Source organism: Apteryx mantelli, chromosome 18, assembly GCF_036417845.1.
Source record: "Apteryx mantelli isolate bAptMan1 chromosome 18, bAptMan1.hap1, whole genome shotgun sequence".
Taxonomy (NCBI): Eukaryota; Metazoa; Chordata; class Aves; order Apterygiformes; family Apterygidae; genus Apteryx; species Apteryx mantelli.
In genome coordinates this window covers 16518122-16540345 of record NC_089995.1, presented here as the reverse complement: position 1 = coordinate 16540345, position 22224 = coordinate 16518122, and the positions used below count along the sequence as shown (strand labels likewise).

The 22224-nt window shown below is 36.5% G+C and overlaps 1 protein-coding gene across 2 annotated transcripts in view; it reads left to right on the top strand.

Annotated features, from left to right (window-relative positions):
* The window catches only part of DIDO1 (death inducer-obliterator 1), a 57603-nt gene that overhangs the window by 19566 nt on the left and 15813 nt on the right, over nt 1-22224 (top strand). The window contains exons 6-10 of one of the 2 annotated variants that reach the window (XM_067307571.1): nt 3079-3291; nt 4013-4238; nt 19483-19945; nt 21226-21385; nt 22094-22210. In XM_067307571.1, coding sequence (XP_067163672.1) covers nt 3079-3291; nt 4013-4238; nt 19483-19945; nt 21226-21385; nt 22094-22210 — 1179 coding nt within the window. The remainder of the gene's footprint in view (nt 1-3078; nt 3292-4012; nt 4239-19482; nt 19946-21225; nt 21386-22093; nt 22211-22224) is intronic. The other variant, XM_067307572.1, reaches the window with a different exon arrangement.

Genomic DNA, 22224 nt, shown 5'->3' with positions numbered 1-22224 from the left:
TAAATGTTTCTTACTTTTTATACTTCACTAAGTATATTTGAGGAAAAATTGGTTACTTATGTCTATAAATCTTCTGGCTTTGTTTATTAAAACAAAAATGAAGCTGAATAGTACACTAAATATTATTATTTAGCAGAAGTTTATCTGTAGTTTTATCAGTACAGGAACTACCTAAAACTGAGAGCTTTATTTTGAAATAAGGGATTTACAAGTTTATGTACTGTAAGGAAATATCCCATTACATGCTTTGTATTTTTTACTCTTAAAAATACGTTGGAAATCAAATAATAAGCTGTTCTTTTCATAAAAATATTTAGAATTCTGGACTGATTTATTCTTGCTTAGAAACAAAAAATAATTTTTGACACTTTCAGTGACAGTGGAACTTTTTACTTAACATTAGCAAGTGGCTATGTTGGAATTAATTCCAGCTGTTATTACAACCTCTCGTCCTTTCTCCTAGTCTTTGAAGTTCTGATTTTTGTCCTGATGCTTCTTCAAGTTGTTAATACATAGAGAATCTTTTAAAACTGTCTTGTGAAACAGTAACATAAAAATGTTTATTTCAAATTATTGCCAATTCTGGCATGGTATGTAACAGAAGCTTAAATTCTGCAATATCAAGTTTCATGCCCAATTCAAAATACAGGCAAAAAAGCTTCTTCAATTAAATGTACACAAGTGTAAAAACTTTATACCACAATGATTGACTTTGTACTGCTAATGCAACTGTGTAGTAATGCCAATAATTTGAACATTTTCCTTTTCTTCTTAGTAAGCCTTGAAGAGTATGTTTTGCATATTTGCTGTCAGCATGCTACAGCTGTTCATGTTTTTTCTGTATGAATTTGTTCGTTAGTGCCTAAACTTTAAACTTTGGAATCATCACTAGAATCAGTCTTACAAGTTTGAGCATAAGCTGCTTCTTGGAGAAATTTTTCTGGTGGTGTAGTACATTTTCTACTAAGTATTTATCAAATAACACTTTTTCTGGTTTACTTAAATACCAGGGCTATCTGTATCAGCAAATTAAGTGAGCTTAATGTATAAATCAGAACATTAAATGAGCTTAATATATAAATAATTACTATTTTAAGTTAAATGTGTGCAAAACTTTTCTCTTAAAAAAAAAAAAAAAAAGTCAAACCTAGTTTCAAAGATATCTGCTGCGTACACTTTTATTTGAAAGCCCAACCTGTTCTCTTGAGTTTGGTGGCCTGCATTTCACTTGACAGTATTAGTATTAATTTTAAGTTCTGCTTCTGAATATCTCCAGGTCCTCTTTGATGTTAACATGTTGATATGTTACTTGAACGTGGTAGGCATCTTTCCTTTAGTAAAAGAAAAACATATAATTATCCTCAAGTAACTCATCGCCTCTTATGGAAGAATTGCTTGCATTTTAGATATTTCTTTTGGCATTTGGAAAAATAATAGAACTACTCTCCTTGTGTTTGACAGATGGCACTACTTTGGGGGAGAACTGAACAGTCAAGTCTGTGTGTGTTTTATTCCATGCTGTCCCTCATCTTTCAGAAAAGATCCCTCTACAGCTTATATAAACAAGCACTACTTAATCTGTGCATAGTCGCCCCTTCTGGGCAAAAGGATCATTGGTATTTAGCATGTTGACGTACTGAAAACACTCTTACGCTGACTGAACAGTCTTGTTATTCAGTTTATCCCTTAAGTTCTCTCCGTCAGTGTGTTCTCTTACACCGGTATTCTAAGCACTTTGAGAAAGACTCCTTGTTGCTGTCCCTGCAGCATCCACTGCAGTAGAGTTTTGGTGTATGGTCAAAGCTCCTAGCAGTGTATAGCTACAAATATCAACCGGAAAGTTTTTTTCATCATCTGGAGTAACTGCCCTTAATCAGAAATGACAGCTCAGCTGTCTGAGGTATGAGGTGCTTCCTAGGGAACGTGGTTGATACTTTTTTTTCCTTGTACTTCACAGTTAAAGTGTATACATCATGGAAAAGTATTCTAAAGCATAATCTATTTTTATGGGGAAATCCCAAACACCAGTTTCATCAGATCACAGCACCTAATGCTGTCTTACTGACTTTTGATTGAAAAAATAAGCTATGTGAATAACTTTTTTTATGGAAATACTACTGAAAAGCTGTTACCTGTGGTAATCACAAATTGTGGTTTATTGATTTGAGAAAAGCTGTCTGAAGATACAGTAGTTTTGGGAATTAGGTCAGTTGTATAACACTTTTATGAATAATCTAAAAGAGGGAGCAACTGAGATGAAAGACATAGTGCCTCGACATGATATGTTGGAGCCTAAAGAACTTTCAGTATTTCTAGACTTTGACCTAATATATTTTATTTCAAGGAATGTGCTATATTTTAAATTTTAACATTGAAGGGGAAGTGCTTAGTATAAAATGCTTTGATATAAATTCAGAAGTGGAGGAAAACAATAGCTTGCATATATGAACTTCTTACTCAATGTGTAAGAAGTATTAGGCAATAGTAAAATTGTCTAGGAGAATGGTTGCATTGATGTGAGTTGGAAACTTCTAAAACTAAAACCAGTAAACCTCTAGAGCAAGGATTATCTGAACACCCGATTAGCTGACTGCTTCCTCCTGCATGCACGCATGGCTGGGGACAGTTGCTGGTGGTGATACATGAGCAAAATGCTTTTTAGAAACCTTGTTCTTGAGAAACCAGTTCTGCATTATTACAGAGAGATCTCTCACGTGGTGCAGAGGACCAGAAGAAAGCATCTGTGTGCCTATGGGATCTGAAAATTTAGGAAACCAACCTCCTTTAGTTCACTGCCAGCAGACCAGCCATTTTAGAGTACTGTAATATTCTAAAAACATTTTTTTTTCTTCGTGTGGCAAGAGTGAAATCCTTAAATTTGTATGGGTTGTTATGAGTAGTTGTTTCTGGTATCTCAAGACTGGAAATTGTTTTAAAGCTGGCAATTGCTCATGTCACTAACAGTCATAGCTGTAGTCTGCCTATATGATACGTAAAAGTTTCTTAGTGTTGTAGAGATATATGTATTTTTTTTGGTGATCTTTTTGAAATATGAACTTGCTCTACTTCAATCTTTAGGTAATTGAAGCTCCTGGTGCATCAAAGTGCATTGGTCCTGGCTGTTTTAATGTGGCTCAGCCTGACTCTGTGTATTGCAGCAATGACTGCATTCTCAAACATGCTGCAGCCACAATGAAATTTCTAAGTGCAGGCAAAGATGCAAAACCAAAACTTAAAGAGAAAATCAAACCAAAATCTGAGAAACCTGGTGTGCCAAAATCTCAACCACAGGTAAGCTTATGTTCTTAATTCTGAGCAGTTTTACAGAAACAGTTGTCCTGAAGCACAGTGACTTGTTCCTGTGCCCTCATTTTTGAAACAGAAATAAAATGGCAAAATTCTGCATCGAAGAGTTCTTTCTTTTTCCTTCTTTTGCCTTTTTCATGGTAAGACCATGTTTAATTCTTCTGACTATAAAATGTTTTCCTTTTTATGTCACTTTTTTGTCATGTCACCTTTAAAAAAAAAAAAAAAAAAACTCAATAATTGCCCCTAAATGGAGATGGGTTCTTGAAAGGATTTTCTAGATAGTGACACACCTTTTTTGAAATTGTTTTTTGGTCATAATTTGGAATTATTGTGAATTAATATGTTGCTGCATAGTCTGTGTTTTGGGAAGCAAAAAGATTGCAACTAAATAAAAATAGCTTTCTGCATCCTTTTGTTCTTTAGCTTTCCCTTTTGAAACAGCTGTAAAATGGTCAATAATTTTTCAAGCAAAAAAAATACTTGATAAATACTCTTGTTTTGAGAGGGTTTCTTTACCATGCTCTGCTCGTGCAGTTACAATGTAATATCTTAGCTTTAAAGACTTGAATTTGAAATTACATAGTTTCAAGTGTGTTTATATTAGCTTACTATAAAATAAATTTGTTTACATATATATAACTGTGTCTGTAAAACGCGATGTTTATGATGAGTATTATTAATTAAGCTGCTTTTAATTATACAGGCAAGTACTAAGCCTCTCTCGATCCAGAAGAGACAAGTTCCCGAGAAAAAAGAGGGGAACGCAAAGAAGACTGTTTTGACAACTGCCAAGACTGAGGCAAATACTCAACCTATTGCTAAAGAGCCAGCATCAGAAAACAGCACACCATCCTGGGCAAGCGATCATAATTACAATGCAGTAAAGCCTGAAAAGACTGCTGCCATTTCATCTTCACTGTTGTTCAAATGTATGTATCGCATAGGGATATTCCTGAATAATCATTTACATTTTCTTTGAATACCCATCCATTCTTGGCTCTGCAAGACTAGGGAGTTTAGGGTTTTTGTTTTTTGTTTTTGTTTTTTGTTTTTTTTCCCTTAATATGGCACCAAACTTCTTATCTCCACCTTCAAAGATTCATACATACAGATACACGCAAATGGGAGACACTTTTAGAAGTTTTATTTGTATCATACGATAGTTGTATGATTTAATTAGAGCCTGTCAGTCTACCCAGCTGATTTCTGGATGCAAACTTCCTGATTAAGCTTTAAATTTTTTCCTACAAAAGCAGTAACTGTTACTGATCTAGAAAAGGTGAGTATCAATACACTTGGGTTAAGTTTAACAAAAAGGCTGCACAGTGTGCACCTTGTATCAGCAATTGATTGTACTAATCTGAATTGTATTTTTGTAATTTAGATTTGGCACCTGCCTCTCAGGTCTTGCATTTTCATTGCTAGTGCCGAGAATGAAATCTTCAACGTGGTATCCAACGATACTTTACACTTCTGCAAACAGCTTTTAATTGTCAAGTATATCAAGTTCTTCTTCCTGCTGCTTTTCTTCCTTACATGAAATAATTTAAGGACCATTCTTTCCTTTTAAGTTTGGGGGGAGGCAGTGCTCTTTTTTCCTTTCTATTTGTATATGTTCATGCTTCACACATTATCCACACAAAGAAGGACACATCTTAAGTGGATATTAGGCAGAAGTATTGCCTTGCATATTTTTGCAGGTTTTGAATAGCATCCTTGTAACTCGTATAAAGGTAAGTAAATACTGCTTTGTAGTCTGAACAAGATTTTCTACTAATGACTTTTTTTTTATTGACTCCAGCTGAGTAGTTTTATAGTGCAGTGATGGAACTTCAAATGAAATTTTGCCTTTCACATATACAATACACGTGACCTAGTGTCTAATATTTTCTCACTTGAAGTATTGTGAATTCATAAGTTCTCCTAGCTTTCTTTACCACACTTTAGCCAGTTTTACACTTCATTTTCAGAAATAAACCTAGTTAAACACTTAAATTATATACAAAGTAAGTGATATATAAATTTATAACAATGTAGATTTATCTTTAGGATTAGATTTTTAAAATAATACAATTTTTAAATGTTGAGGGAGCACAAGCTACCCTAAATTGCTCAGTTTGTTATTGTAGTACATATTAGACTTACTAAACATATTTTAATTGTATTTGCCCACATGAAATAATTATCATTTAAATTTAAGTGTTCCCTGTATATTCTACTGAGACTTTTAGATCTATAGCCTTAGTATATGTTTGTTCTTCTTGTATTAATTTTTTTGGGCCCTGTGCCCTTTATTTATAGTGAACATTTAAAGTATTTTTATAAACCTGCATTTTAAGTTTCTTAAAGCGTAGATTTTTTTGTCAGAAATCCTAGCGTTTTAAACATAACTAAAAATTGTAATCTCATTTAGGGCTCTTCTCTTTTAAGCACTTTGCATGTCAAATTTTTATCACACTTTTTATTTCAATGTAGCTATATCTACAGCTTAACTATATCACTTAATCTCCATTGATACAGTTTATTTTTTCTAGGAGACAGGAATATAGGTTTGGGGGGTGATTTTTGTTTTAGGCACATCTAATTACTTTTAAATGTTACATCACTGGAGATTATACAGGTTTTATCAGTTCCAGTAGAAAATTAGATTCCTCTAATTGAAATAGTTAAATTGGTGAAAAATTTGTGTGTATACTAGACTACTATAATGAATACAAAACAACCTAGTTTATGTGATGAAGAATTCTCATATCAAATGAAAGGAAGAACTTCAGATTGCTGTTATTAAGGTAAGTTCTACTAATATGTGGGGACTCTGTCCTATTACTAAATTACGAGATAAATTGTTTATTTGTGGAAAAAGATAGTCCTGCTTTTTGGTTGGATAGGTTTGATCTGTAACCTTTCTCAGAAGCTGCTATTGCATCTTCTTTAGAGTATTCTACAAGATTTTATTTAGAAAATTTTTATATATTCAAAATACAGAAGCATGGCATTATGGAAATCAGTGGGAGTCCTCTGACTTCAGATATCTAAAAGTTAGAGCTCTAAGTCTGAGCTAGTCTTCAGAGGGAAAGAAACACCTTGAACAGGCAAAACGTAATCTGTTTTAGATACTAATTTTAGAATGAGGTGACTAGCTCTTTAGTAATGCCCATTTCTGAACGTGGATTATAAGAGGCAGTTAAGATGACTAGTTCAGATTTCTAGGTGTCTTGTGTTTGGGCTAAAGTTCGCCTTGAGGGAGCTAAGGATGAGATTCTTCCGTATGCAGTATTTCTAAATACCATCTGCGTTCTCCACAGCCTAACACCATGTTCTGCAAATCCTTATTTATGTGACTAAGTGCCCATGAGGCCCTTTAGGAATTAAGTGAACTTAAGTGATTTGCAGAATTACTCTCTTTAATACTCTTTCCATCCGATTTTTTTAATATTTATGTATATATGCACACACTTTTGAAGTATATGATTGATTGATACATATGTATATATTTACTTTATGCACTATTGTCCTAACTGTCAGATGCAAGATTTTGATGTTCTTACACGTGACAGTAGTTTTATTAAGTAGGAGTAAGAAAATCAAGCCACTCTTACAAAAACACTGGGTGGTAGGGGCATGTAGTATATTTGCATACCAACCCTTCACCCAGGGCACCCCCCCCCTTTCTTTTTTCCCCCTCTCAATCTGTTTTGCATTAAAAACATAAGGATATTTTGAGCAAGTAGTATGCAACTATATATAGCAGTGATTTTTTATTTTTATTTTTTTTCCTGCATGTTGCCACAGTAGTTGGTGTTTCTTTCTTTTTTTTTTTTTTTCCTTCCTACTGTTTTTGGAGGGGGATGAGTTAGGGCCCTACTTGGAGAAGTTTTGTACCCCGAAACCTGAAGCCTGATTATTGATTTACACTATCTAACACCTTGATGTTCCCAGTGAAAATGATCCTATTTAATCACTAGGAGTGGACATACCTTGAACATACATTGATAAATGGATATTAAGCACAAATAGTTTTTAAGTTGTAGACAGTATTTGAACTACGTAGTTAAGAGCACATTAAGCATACATCACATTCTCTTTCAAAAATGTGGTTCTTAATTGCATTAAGAAAATTGGTATTCATTTAGTCTGCAATGCTCAACTTCTATATTGAATTTCAAAAGTTACCGTAGCTTTCAAATTGATACAGGTATATGGATCATTGAAGTTTAGGAACAATCAGTGTGGTTGTTCAAAGATTCGGGTTGTGATGTAAGTCTTGAGTTTGTCCTGTGAGCCAGTGTTAATCGTCAATATTTAGGTCCTGTCTAAGGTGATGTAAAATTAGTAGCAGAAGCAAAATAGCCTGACTCATTTATCCAAAAGTATCTTTTAGTTGTGTTGAGGGGAAACACCACCCAAAATGACTTGTTAAACATTTCCATTTTGTATAAGTCTTACATACATCTTATAATAATAGAAAGCATTATTTTTAATTATAATGGAGGACAAACTTTATAATCAACATAATAGAAACACTTTTATTCCAAAATATTGGAATCCTACCCTTCAAAATTTTTGACATTAGAAATAAGGAACCACAAAAGCGGTTTACATCAACTGCTTATTTGACTCTACTGAGAGCTTTTATAGTTTTAATTTTATACTGAATTAATATCATACATTGCATTTTAAAGAATTTAGAAATAAAACTTCCATGAAGAAACCATATATGTCTGTATTGTCACTGCTGCCCTTTAAAAAGGGAGGAAAAAAGTTCTGGCAGTGGATGGTGCAACTGCAAATCGGATGGCACTGTTAAAACATGAAGCTTGTTAGCAAATTGTAAATTAAGCATGTATTTTCAAGTGTGACATGCCCCTCAGTGTAATGAAAAACTTGACAGGACAGATTCATAATAAAACACACTGCAGTCAGCCTTTGACACGTGAAGGATCCAGAAACAAGAAATACATGTGAAAGATGTCTGGATCCATTCCTCTTGCCCCCACCCCTTCAAAAAGCCTGCACTGCTTTTTTTCTTCTATTTTTAAGCAAAGATGGAATATTTTAAGTTGTTCTGTCAAGTGTTCTAGACTACTCTTAGTGTCTGTTTAGATTTCTAAAAGATAATTGTTAGGGAGATGTATTTTTTACAAAGATTTAATAGTGAATTGATTGGATGTGGCTATTTTCTGTTTTTGATTTGAGACCCTCACATTTCAAGTGTGTTAGGAACACAACATTTTAATTTCCAATCCTTTCTTTTAATATTAAAAAACATTCTGAAGGATTTAGAGAGCTTCTGTCCCTCTTTTCAGTTAATTAGCTAATTACAAATTACTGTAGAAAAAAAGCTTTGGCAAAAATGCATTGAGTGAATTTACAAAGCAGAAAAGAGTACAGAACAGATCTGATACAACCAGATACTGAACAAAAATGCTGCTAATGAACAGCAAGTTTCTCGTTAGTGGTGGCTAGTAAGTACAAAAAGTAGGATGCTCAAACAAATATGGCATTATTTGCTTAAAAAACCCCCCCCACCACCCTGCATGTAGAGTCAGCATGATAGCTTAGCATTTCACAGAAAAACCAATTACACTGCTTCACTAGCAGTTCAAAAAAAGCTGCTGTATCAAAGGAAACCTCTTTCTTCATCTGGGTGAAGGAACACTTCAGACTTTTTTTTTCTTTTTTTTTTTTTTTTTTTTTCCTTCCCCCTTGTAAAAATATCAGCTGCGGTTGGGCTGCCTGCTGGTACAAAGGTTTATCAGCAATATCAGCATATGTGCGTCTGAAGCACTTCAGTGCAGGTTTTCTGGTTGATAGAAGAACACTTGAGAGGGTTGCTGTTTTTTGTGGTTTTTTTTTTCCTTCCTCTCTGTTTTTGCAATTTTTAATTGCCAAGTAGAAGTCACAAGAGAATACTTCACCAATTTTAGAATAGAAGGTAAGCCCAAAGGAGGGGAAGAAGATAAAGCTTTGCAGTATCCTGATTTTTAAACTAGCCAGCCATAAGGGCGTTGAGTATGCATATCAGTTCTTTAAATCTTTATCGACGTTCAGTTAACTTCTCATATTAGACTTAAATATATGAACTGATTATTTACTCAACTAAGGTATTAAAGTTGCTTAAAGATCCTAAATATCTTCATTTATTGATTAAAAGAACTAATGCACAGCATAGTGAAGAGGTTTTATAAGATAAAAATTGCACACTAAACATGCTGCTTATTACTGTTTTGGGGATAGAACTTCCTGAGTAAAAAGCAAATATTTTGTGATACAAAACCAATACGCTTTTATTTACTTAGCTGTAGATAGTTATATAATATGAGTTTATAGCCTCTCATTCTAATATCATGTTTGGTAGTAGTATTTCACAGAAATTGTTAGTGAGTGGGACTTTGAAGTGGAAGGGTTTCTTTAAAAGAGATGATAAAAATGTAAGATTTGTTACACCTCTCCTCCTGGTCCTCGGCAGCGTGTTAGGGAAAGACAGCTTTATGCTGCCACCTGCTGGGAAGCAAGGAGGCCAGGTTTGTGGCGCGCCAGCTCCGACTGTATAAATTTCATTTTGATACCCCCTTTCATTTTTTCTGCATTTTTTTCTGCAGCTCAACGTTTCTTCATCCAAGACCTATTCACAAACTGAATAGTGCTTGCTTGTACAGTTATATGATTCCAGATATGAAGGGCGCCTGGGCTGCTCTGTTCCTACACACTTGTAACAAAATTTGGAGACTTTGTCAAGGGAATACAGTTGCCACATGAGCCCATAATCAAAAAATGTGATGTGTATACAAAAATGGATTATAGCCTATGTCATCTGGGTAGTTTTTCTTGTGTGATTTTTATAATAGAGTACCAAGGCAGGGAAAAACAGACAATACACCACTGTAAAGAGTGCAGGAGAAAAATATGGTGTGCTCAAGACCAAAGGAGTTATGGCTCAGGATGTAGATGAGAGTAGGAATGAGAGAATGAAAGTTTAAAGCTGTAAATACTATTGTGAAAAGAAAAAACAAGGCCTTCTCTGCACGCAGACTGGTGCCTAGTTAATGCTTCTCTCCAGGCAAGAATATTACCAGCTTAAGTTGTGACTCTTAAATTGAGTACAGTGTGTATGGATATGCTGGTATTGGTTCAGCTTAACTATTAGAAAAGTATTTAACCTAAACTAGGGAGTTGTTCTTAACTCTTGAATATACTTGTCTGCAAAGATTGATTGTAGTTGAACCAGATGCCTTTATTTTAGCTGGAGTGCTTCCCCACAGGATAAACTAGCCTGTGCTGAGTTCCATACTGTTATAACTAAAACCTGAAATAGTTCTTTGAAAGCTATGGTATCTTTGCTTTATGCTGTAGTCTGCAAAGTTGGACCTGTACTAAGAGGCATTAAGCACTGAATAGTACCTGGGGAATAAAGGGAACTATATATTTTATATCATTAACAATTTTCTGTGGCACATTATTGCTATATATTTAGATCTAGACTTAACCCTTTGTAATTAGAGGAGCTTTCAGAAAGGCTGCTGAGGGACCAAATGATGGTCAGAATACGTAAGATGATTTTGCCAGAGCTTCTGAAAAATTCATGCTGGAGACCCGCCTTTGGAAAGAATATAGCACAGGAGTGGCCGGCTAGTGCAGCTCCGGTGCTGAACGAGAATGGCAGGGGGCCGTGCCGGCACAGGGGCTGCTGGGTGACCTGAAGCCTGGCTATGCAATGAGGCAGACCAGTAGTGGCTGCTGGAGCCAACATCCCCTGGGACCCAGCCTATTAAAAGGAGCAGTGGGATCCTTGGGGAGCGATTATCATCTGCCTGTGAACTACCGGAGCTCCCCTTCTCTGCTCTACAGGTATGTTACATGTGTCCTGTGGCTCTCAGCCACATGAAGATACTGCCATGTGTCTTGGGTTAGGAAAGCTGGTCCCTGCTGCTAGCACGTTTCGTATATTGCCTTTCAAGCACCTAGCATCCCCATGGCGCTTGGACAACAAAAAGCCAGCACTCTTGTCACGATGGGGATTTGGCTCCAGTATGAGGAACTGTTCAGAGGGGAAGGGATGGGGAGGGGAGAAATCTGGTGCAACTTTTGAATGCAGTATGCTTCTAGGGTGGTGTACCTCTTGTTGAAATTGAAAGTGATGAAAGTTTGATTAAAAAAGACTCACCACCCTCTACTGCTGTTTTGCTTTCTTTTACTAATATTACTTTAGTTCTTTGAACTTATTCACTTGCCTGCATAGCCAGTGAAAAAGGTCTTTCTCTGCTAGTCCCCAAGTAAAAGGGGTTTTTTTGAGGTGAACTCTTGCCCTTTGGAGTCAAGTTTTGCTGCTGATCTTGGTGCTGACGGTTCGCTGTGTCTGATCTGTACCGAACTTGGAACCTGAAGATGGCCTGTTCCTGCAAGGAGTGATGATATCAATCCAGAAATGGTTCTGAAAAATAAGGAGCCTGTTTTATTACAGTGGACACTGCCAGTGTTTTACTCAGGAGGGGAATAGTTACCGAAGATGTAGTCACCTAATGTAGATGAGATAAATCACTATAGTATCATGTAGTTTAAAACAGAAAAAAGCTTTTCCCATGTGTGCTACAGATTTGCATTAGCATCGCTACAGTGTTGGCTTGAGTGCAAACAAATTACCACTGCAGGAAAGGCTGTTGTCTCGGGGTTTCTTAAATCAATTAACTTTAAAGCCAGATTTACTTTCTCTGTGTGCCTGAATATAAAGGCTTGGTGCACAGAATGCACCTTAATTATGAGCTGCTTATTGTGGTGCAGGTTAGAACTGATAGAGGCTTTTTAAGGGAAGCGGTAGGACAGAAGGCACACCTCTTAAACACTAGTTTTTAATAATAAAGTTTGAGTCGGTCTCGAAAGTGAAAACTGACCCAGATCTCCAAGTTGTTGCATAGACAATTAACAGTGAGAACTAACATTGAAACCTATCCAAAAACGGTTCAACATTTTTGAATGATGTAGAACTAATGCTAAACTATCTTTGTGAGAAATGACAAAAAGGCTGGCAAAAACAGGCTTCAGGAAAGCAACAGTTGCATGGCCACGGAACTGAAGCGGTTACGAGCTACACCTCACCTTCACAGCCTTGGGCATTGAATGCTCAGTGCCACAAGAGGGTGCTTCAGTGGCACCTAGCAGGCTTGACTCTTCGACAAGTTTCTGAGGCTCTGAGATGTCAGGCATGCATCCCAGCACTGAGACTATGCAAAGGCTACTCTTGAGGAACTTCTCTTAACTGGTAAGTAACTTCCCATTGTGGAGTGCTTTATAACTGACATCTGAAGCACCCGCTCACCCCTGTTTTTGTTTAATTTTTAGTCAGATAATGCATTGAAAGGTTTCACTTTTAAAAACTCTTGGCTGAAAGTTCTGTAACAGCCTCTGCATTGGGGTGGGAGGGTTAGTTTAACTGTTAATTGTTCCTATCACTAGTCATCATGCAGTAAGTGGTCATACCACAGCTGTGTTGTGTAAGTCCATATAAGACCTCCTGAGGTTGAGCGGCAAAGGGATGCTCTTACAAAAAACTGCAATTTTACATTTAGCTGAGGCATCCTGCACATCCTTTGTTTAAACAGTTTTGCAAAGAGAACTGCTGTTCCTAAATTCTCGATATTGACAGCACGGTGCTATATTTCTTCTTCTCCAAGCAAAAAGATTGTCCTTTTCTACTGTGTGATACATGTCAAAATGGGCTGCCCTCACCTTCTGTAACGTTCAGGCTGGACAGCTGCAGCACTCTGAAGAGGTTGCACGGAGAAGCTGACAGTGCAGCTACCTACCTCTGAGCAAGACGGAGCAGCAGGACCACACGAAACTTCACAGTACAGAATGCTAGCCAGTTTCAAAGTGCTGGTTATTTTTTGTGATTTCAAAATAACTACTGCTTCTGTCACTCCTTTCACACTTCTGCATTCATATCAGACCCTTATGGGGCTTATGGGACCTTAAAGGCCAGTGCTGTTTCCTTTCCTTGGAGGTTAGCTCTTTTCGAAACACTCACTCAGCTCTGGCTAGCCTTTACACAGGCTTTTGGAGGATACCTGCTAACCCATATCTTTGCTTTCTAAAAACAGCAGAGCTACACTAGTGTAGTGAATTTGCTCCCCCTAATTTTGACGTCTGTGGGTTTTTTGGTTTTTTTTTTTTGCTTTTGAAAAGGACATCAAATCCTTTTAAGTGTAGTAAGTGATCCACTTTAAAAGGTAGATCACTAGTTGCTATACTCCACTACTTAGGTTTTGTTATTTATAATGTAGAATTTTACCAAAATTACTGCTCCAATTACTGAATAGTAATTGACTACCACCTTTTTTTGTTGCTGCCACAAGAATGCGTGTGCAATGTGTACATTGAAAGTTACAGTTCATCTTTTGCTAAAATTCTCTATTTCAGTGAGGAAGAGAGGAAAATCAAAGTATCTGCAGAATACCTACATGCCTCAGCAGTTTCCACATGTCAGTCTTGTAAACGTTCACTAACCTGGAAGCTTAGATGTTCTGAAGTGTTAGGTTAGTGATGCTACACTCGGTTATGTAAATGCTCACACTGTAAAAAGTGCTGTGCAAGCTGAACAAGAAGATGCACCCATCAGCCTGTCCTCCCCACACACTTCCTTAAGGGATTTTTAGCTTGAAAAAACCTACAGAAAGTGTAGCTGGGCAGGGGGAGGGGGACACAGGGAAACTTTAAGAGAGTATTGGACACCAGAGGCAATAGTTTTAGTCTATGAATAGTCTTATGCTAAGTTTCTTAATTCTGTGGTTAAGCTTCTCATAGTTAGTAGTATGTAACAATCAACTTGCATGATTGCAGGACGTTTTTCACAATCTTTAATAGTGTTCTGAACTATCAGTTGTGATATTTAATTTCTTCATTGCAAAAATGTTCTGAAAAAAATTGTGCCCGACAAATTCATCATTGCAAAACAGATTTCACATGTAACTGCATACAGCTTATCTACAGCACATTTTAAAACTTTGAGCATTAACTAGAGCAAGAAATTGAAGAGCTTACAGGACTGTAATTCAGAAAACTTTAAGCACAGCAACAGGAATAGCTCCGTTCTTATTCAGGTGTTTAAAAACTGCAATAGGTAGATAATGTCACCAGCAAAATAACCCATCACAAATGAGATAATTTAAATTGAGACTATTCTGTGGGGTGTTGGGGGGGGAAGGATAATTTTCTAAAGCTACTATTTCAAAGTAAGGGAGATGACATGGGAGGGAACGAGGGAAGAACCAGAATAGAGTTGCATGCTATATAGAAATATTTTTTGAGAGTTCATAGGAAGAACAAAATTTCCTTCTGATAATTTCCATGTTGGTGGTGCAAAACACAACCTCCCAGTGTAGGTGAGGCTTGATGATATGAATGCATCTTCCAAGTCCTTCACACAAAAGTAAACGGTGCTGTACTGTGAAAACCATCCTCAAATTAAGCTTCAGCAACCATATTGCAATGTGGAAACATTAATGTTGAGACCCAGGAAAGTGAAGTATATTTAACTAACAAGCATCCAAAAAGTTGATGCTGTAACACAGTAGATACTGTTGCAGTTATGTCGTCTTCCACTTACAGAATTTCATTCTTTTCTGCTTGTTGTAATACTTGGCTTGGCTTTAAATGGGAGTTTCCTTAGGGGAAGGGTTCTGTACCCATTTGACATCTAGTGGGAGAGATCAAGTCTGTAGTGGACATACTATAGTAATGCTATTTCTTAAGCCCTGCAAGGAATGTAGGTTTTTTTCTGCCTGAGGATTCCTCTGTGGGTCTCTCTCTGGAGATGAGCTGACTCATTAGCTCCAGCTGTACCTCTCTCCAGTCAATAAGAAACCTTTTGCTGTTCTCCTTGTAAGTGGTACACAGGACAAAATGGGGAAAGTGGCATTTCTTTGCACCTTTTTTACTGTTCCTAACATCAAGCGAGGGGAGGTATACCTATGTGTTCAAAAGTACTGGAATAGAAACACCAGGTGCCGCCTTCTAGCACTGATCTATCTTCTGTGGTGAAACTATCCCTCTTATCTTAGGCTGGATAAACTAACATTCTGGAGATGTCTATGCTTTTATGTTAAAAGTGGTTTGAGAGTTTTTATCATTGGTACACTGTTTGGAGCTACCACTGAAAGAACTGGAAACATCACAGTATAAAATACGGTGGCCACGTGTGGTAGGCATTGACTGCGTCTTCTCTTCCAGTTGTTCGTGAACAGCATGCACAAAGTGATCTCAAGCTTCCCACTCTGAGAGAATACCCGTTCCTTTATATGTCTCATCAGTTTGCTGACCAACTGTAACATCTGTTCTGAAATGAAATTCCACATATGTAGCTGGCATGCTGCTCCCTGAGAAGAGTACACACACTTGCCACAGTTTTATATATGTCAGAAGACGGTGTAAGACTTGGGGTGTGGTTTCACATTGTAGCCAGGTCAATCGAATAGCAAGCTGCCACCAGAAGAGGCAATCCTGCTCCTTCCTCGTGTTTGGCTGCTTGCTCCTGGCTTCCCGTGCCTTGCACCTAAGACCCAGGCAAGAACAGAGAGGGAGTAAGTTCGGCCGGATGATCTGGCAGAAGACTAATCCTGTCAGTAAAAACAAAACTGTGGTGGGGCAAAAATTCTGGTGTCCCACTGTCAAATTAAGATGTGAGTTTCTTCTGAGTTCATCTACAGATATGGGAGGTTATATGCATATGTAGGATTTTAAGGGCCCTTGATGCTTTGTCAAAATATGTACACCATTTGATTGTCCTCCAAATATCATAGTGTGATATCCTGTAAGTTTGAGAAAATAGTTGGTAGACCTTTTTGAGACCCTGAATAACCTGTGTATGACTAAGTCATTAGTATACAAAACCTGAACTGTAGAAAAAAAACTTTGTCAAGTTCTGTAATCAACAAGTACTACCAGGTAGACAGGTTTAGCTGGTGAAAAATATTACTGTAGTTTACTGAATTGTTAAACTTTCATGAAGCTTATGAAATATTTGCATGTTTTCTGTTGACTACTGAAATGTAGAATTACATGCCTTTCGAAGTAGTCATAATGCCAACTTGCAGAATAACGGATGCTTCTGCATCTTTTGCCTTGGACCCTTACTGATTCTGCTGCACTTCAGCCCTGGGAATTTCAGTCTGCCTTTCTATTTGTATGTCTCTCTGTCTTCCCCCCCCCCCCCCTTTTTTCCTTAAAATATTCTTACTATGATTTAGCTGTTGTTTGTAACACAGGCTTTTGATATGGATGTTTTTTTCATATATACCACATCTGTGCTATTTTTAGTTTTACTGAGGCAGTTATTAAGTAATTTGAACTAATTGCTAAAAAGATACAGAACAGAGGATAAAATTTAAGTTTAGAATTTCATACTTCTTCTGCAAACCAGAAGAACTAAATATCTTAGCACTGAGGACTCAATTTTGCTGTGGTCATTTTGAAACCGGAGATGTGCCGTCCTTCCCTTTTGTAGTGAGTCACAGAAAAGTGCTTCTGTCCTACCTGACTGAAAGGATAAAAATCTGCTATGCAATAAACCAGGAAAGAGAATGGGAGTAACTTCTGCAGCCTTGTCAATGCCTAACTTTTGGATATTTGTCTTCTCTCTGCTCAAAACTATTAACTCAAACCAAGTACTTCGGCTTTTTGACTCTGTTAAGTTCTGGGGTGCCTAATTTGACCAAATCAAAACATCAGAAATAGTTCCTGGTCTCTCTTTTCCCATTTTATTCTTAGAAACTATCTCCTCATTATTGGTAAAACCATCCTGACAAATAGTAATGTTAGTGGTAGACTTTGGGAGGGGGAAAAACATGAGAGAAGTCACTATGCATTACACTAAAGATGTCTCTACCTCGGTGTTCAATCTCTGGCAGCAACCAAGAACTGTATCTATGGAGGGGTATGGGAATAGTGTGAGAAAAATCATTTTATTCTACTTCATGGCAAAATCTTGATGTTCTTTGAAATTATTTAATGTATTATGGCAGTTTTTTCATTTTACATTTCAAATATTTTGATATCATTCAGAAAAATTCAGGAAGATGTCCACTTGGAATATAATTTTAGGGGGGGAAAAAAAACAGGATAAATGTATAATATTTGTCAGACTTCGGGATTCTTCTCTTTGTGTTCCAGTAGAGGTTCACTACACACTCTTAAACTTAGCCCTACGGAAGTTCGAGTAGAGCATTGCTCCTTAGTTCATTTTATCACCAGTTCCTGTATTTGTGGTAAAGCTGCTAGCAATAAGACACACCTTAATGGAGTTCTGAGCCTTTTTTTTTTTTTTTTTTTAAATGAGCATTTTTCCTGCTGAAAGCATATGCAGGCATTCCAGATACACTGGAACTTTACCTAGAGAGAAAGGTTGTTTAACCCGGCAACATATGCCCGTGAGGGAATATTCATATTATGTCTCTTAAGCACTCCAAGTCTTCCCCTTTTGAGAAGTGTGCGTGTCTCCATTGAATACTTGAGCTAAATTTTTGAGGTTTCTTGAATCAGACTTAGTAGGTGTGCTTTCTACCTACTTCCCCTGTAAATCCATTTCAGAAAAGATATAAAAAGATTGGACACTTAAAGTGCTTCCTAATAATTTGTGCTCTGATTGAAGCAGATCTGGAAGCTGAAAAGGGAGAATTTGGTCACTTGGTAAATTAAATTTCATCCCAGGAAGTGTACTAAATTTTGCTATTGGGGCTTCTGGATTAATTCTTTCATTTACAAATCTTCATTGTCTGAAAAGGTATCAGATAAAAAATTCACATGTTAACTGGTCAGTAGTTTTCTACAGTTTGGGGAGAAAAAGAAGGTTGAAATTTGGCTTTTCTGATTGAAACAATGGTACTTCAGGAGTTGTTTCTTAGTAATCTCCCTCACAGTTGTTTCTTGTTTAAGCTGTGATGATAAATTTGTGTTAGTGTTAGCCCATTGTGACTTTGTTTTAATACCTTATAAGTGATGTTTCTGATAAGCTAAAGTGGAACCGGACTGTTGTGTGGGGTTGTTTGTTTGTTTCTTTTTGCCTTGCTATACTGAATTATTCCTGTAAGTACCAGAAGGTGGACAGATGAAATGCAGTTTTAAAGAAATCATTATTTTTAGTCCTGTGCAAGTAGAACTACATCACATGTGGGAAATTGGAGCCTTTACTTGCATACTTTGTGCATTTTCTTGTATATTACATGTACCTGTATTTCAATTAATGTTAGAAAAATTGTTTGATTTAAATGGCAAATTTGGATCTTGTGAAGGGAATGGTTTGAGAATGATGGGAATTAGGTGGCCACAGTCTGAGCAATGATTGTAATGGTTAATCTAGAGTTTAGCTAGGAACTGGTTGGAAGTTCTAATAATAGTTTATAGCAATATCATCAGTATAATATTCATGCAGGTAATCACTAGTTTTGAAAATTAGATCGAGGGCTTTCTTAAACTTTTTTAGGCAACTTTTATGCTACATAAGTTGGTTCTCTGCTTGCTCTTCAAAACAAAAAGTCTGGAGAAGAGGTTTTGTGGGTTTTTTTGTTTTTTTTTTAACTTTAATAACTCTGAGCTTGAGTCAGATACTAATTCTAGCTCAAATTCATGGACCCTAGCCAGCTCAGCTATTGTAATAAACAGGTTCTGTAAGTTGCTATGAGAATTTTTTTCTGTTTAAATTTAAGATGACCTGCATTATTTATTTATTTATTTATTAAGCTTAACCCTAAAACCCCACTCAAGAATCTTTGAAGGTGGTGCCTTTTTCAGTTTTCTTGTATAGCTTGTGAATAAATTTTCCACTTTTATTGCTGAACTGAAGCTGTTTTAAACTTTTCAGTTAGCTTTGGAGAAGAAATACTCTTTGAAGGATCAAATATGAATTTCTTCTGAAAAATTGAACTTCTGCACAATTTTTAAAATTGCTTCTTAAAAAGCTAGTGAAAGTAAATGGCTTAAATTTCTACTTGATATCTATTCTCTGAAGATGTTTCTTAGGCTTTTCTTTATAAATTGGTACCTAGCCATCATTACTAGGATATTATTTACTATTTAAATAAGTGGCAACAGCTCTGTTACAATTATCCATTCTTAACACTGATGTTCAAATAACTAAAACATCAGCGTTAAACCTTTAATATTGTATTTTCTTCTTTGTTTTAACAGCTCAAAAGGAAGAGAAGAAGAATGAAGATAAAGCAGCAGAACCTACACCAGCATCGAAGAAAGCTGTGGCTTCAGCATCTACAGTGGAGAAACAGACATCTTCCCTCACCAAAAATCTTCCCCCAAAGAAGTCCCCATCCTTTTCTAGCACATCACTACCTAAACACCCAGTTAAACCTTCTGCTGGGAATTTCAAAGGCATAATTCCGAAGAAAACTTGGCCTTCCTCAGGCAATGCTTCTTCAAAACATTCTTCTCTTTCTAATGCTTCATCAGTTTCCAAAAAAACGGCTACATCTTCCAGTTTGGGTGGAGGACTTAAAAAGCCTTCACTGTCTTCCATTTCTTCTACTGCAGCCGGAAGTAGTCAATTAAAAGCATCAGCTAGCCCTAGCCAGTCACAACCCAACTCTCAGATTCGACAAAATATTCGACGGTCCCTCAAAGAAATTTTATGGAAGAGGTGGGAATTCAAAACATTTATTTTATATAGGAAGCTACAACCGGAAATAAATATTTAGGCTGTACAGTTCTGTTTATTTCTTGCAAGGGATATTGAGGTATTGAACTTATGCTATGAATGTAATCTTTGGCATTTCAGATTTATTAAAAAAAAAAGCAAAAAACACCCTGATGCGAAATAATTGTCCATGTGGAAAAACCCTTAAAAAAGAAACCTCCCTATCCCAATCATATGAAGGCAATTATAGTTTGAAGAGTCAAATCACAGCATAGAAACATTTATATTGCAGGTGCTTCCAAGTTAAAAGCTAGTGATGGCAGTGTTGGGAGGTGTAGAGGTTACAGGGAACATAGTATAGAGTATATCATGGTAGAAGGTCAAAGGCTCACTGAGGTACAGATCCCCCTCCTCCCCCTTGTAAAACAGAAAAAAAACTTCTCGTCAGTGGACAACTGTACTGCTAAAAGTCAAAACACAAAGTGCCCTCCAAAGATTGTTAAAGCTATTGGCAGCCCTCAAGGCTTCCTATAGTGTATGCTGGTATTGTCTCTCAAATGGAAATGCTATTCACAGTGGGGAATCTGGGATTGAAGCTTAACTGCTTAGGCACCCTATGAAGTTCGTGACAGAGAAACTCCTAATTTGAGTGCTGTGAGCAGGAGTGGTTGTAAAGGCTGACATCAGTTCACAAAGGTTGTTTTCCATGGCCTTCTATGGACAGTAGAGAGAAGCTGCTGTAGTTCACGGTTCAAGGTCCTAAGATAAAATTTGGCTTTGAGATGTCCTTTAAAGGAGTCTATGGGTCCTCACTGAGTTGGAGAGTTGGCTCCTTTCTCTGAAAAGTGAATGTACCCTTTGTCTGGCCTCTACTGTCACCTGGGTGATTTTTATGGACCAGCTCTGAAATGCTTAGCTTGGCCTTCTGGCTGCAATCCAGGCATTGTTGTAGGTAAAACATTAAGTGATTTCAAAGGCTTGCTAACTTTTGTTAATAAATAAATAAATAAATGGCTATATTGGTAGAAAAAAAATATTGTTTTAATGTTTACTATGTAGTGCTGGGGAAACTAGTGACAATGTAGCTCTTCCCCCCCCCCCCCCAAATTGTCTCTGAAGTCCTGAGTGTCCCAATATTAAATACATAGTGAATGTAAATAAGTAGTCCCATTTAATTCAGCTTTACGGATGTTTTATTTACAACTCATATAGATGAAATTATGGAATAGTGCTTTACCTAGTAGAATAATAACATGGGGGGTTTTCTGCTTGTTTTTAAACAGGGTCAATGATAGTGATGATCTGGTCATGACAGAGAGCGAAGTAGGGAAAGTAGCGCTCAATATTGAAAAGGAGATGTTTAATTTGTTTCAAGTTACGGACAACCGATACAAGAGTAAATACCGTAGCATCATGTTCAATCTCAAGGACCCAAAAAATCAGGTTTGGAATTTCCTTTAAAAACTAAACATGCTTAAATATACTTTTGGTTTTTAATGGTATCTGTCAAACCAGCATCAACATTTAGAGTTTTTACAATAAAGATTTATGAATTTTACTATAAAAGATTATTCCCAAGCTATTCATATCTTGAAAAAAATTATCTAGTGAGAATTCAAAATCTACTTCAGTTGGATCATTTATATTTATTAAGTTTGGACGTTTTGTCTGAAATATTTATTTGTAAAATGGTATTTTTAAAATAAATAGAGATTTTACTGGTTTCTCCTCCTGTGGCATTCTGTAGTATGTATTGAATGTTACCTATGTATGTAATCATGTTTATCCTTTAAAAGAAAAAGAAGGAAGCCGATGCAGATGAAAACATTGACTAGAGAAGACTTGAAACTGTGTTCTTTCTTTAATTCCTAGAATAGATATGAAACAGGAGTGGCTGTTTAGTTTCTGGAATTCCTATCCAGTTATATGACAGAGTTATTTATAGTAGCGAGGATAAATTCATACTTCATGTTTATTTGATCATTGTTTTCTGGTTGCTGCACCTTTTCATCTTTGCTTGTAATTAGCTGGTGTTTTTAATAGGGAATTAAAAAATTGGAAGAGGTTTGACTGTTCTGCAATGCAAATCTTCTTAATAGCTTTCTAAGCAGGTTGTCTTCAGCATGGCAACAAAGTCTGTTTTGTTTTCAGGGACTTTTTCATCGTGTTCTTCGTGAGGAAATTTCACTGTCAAAGCTAGTGAGAATGAAACCAGAAGAACTTCTCTCTAAAGAACTATCTGTATGGAAGGAGAAACCAGCCAAAGCAGTAAGTAATACAGT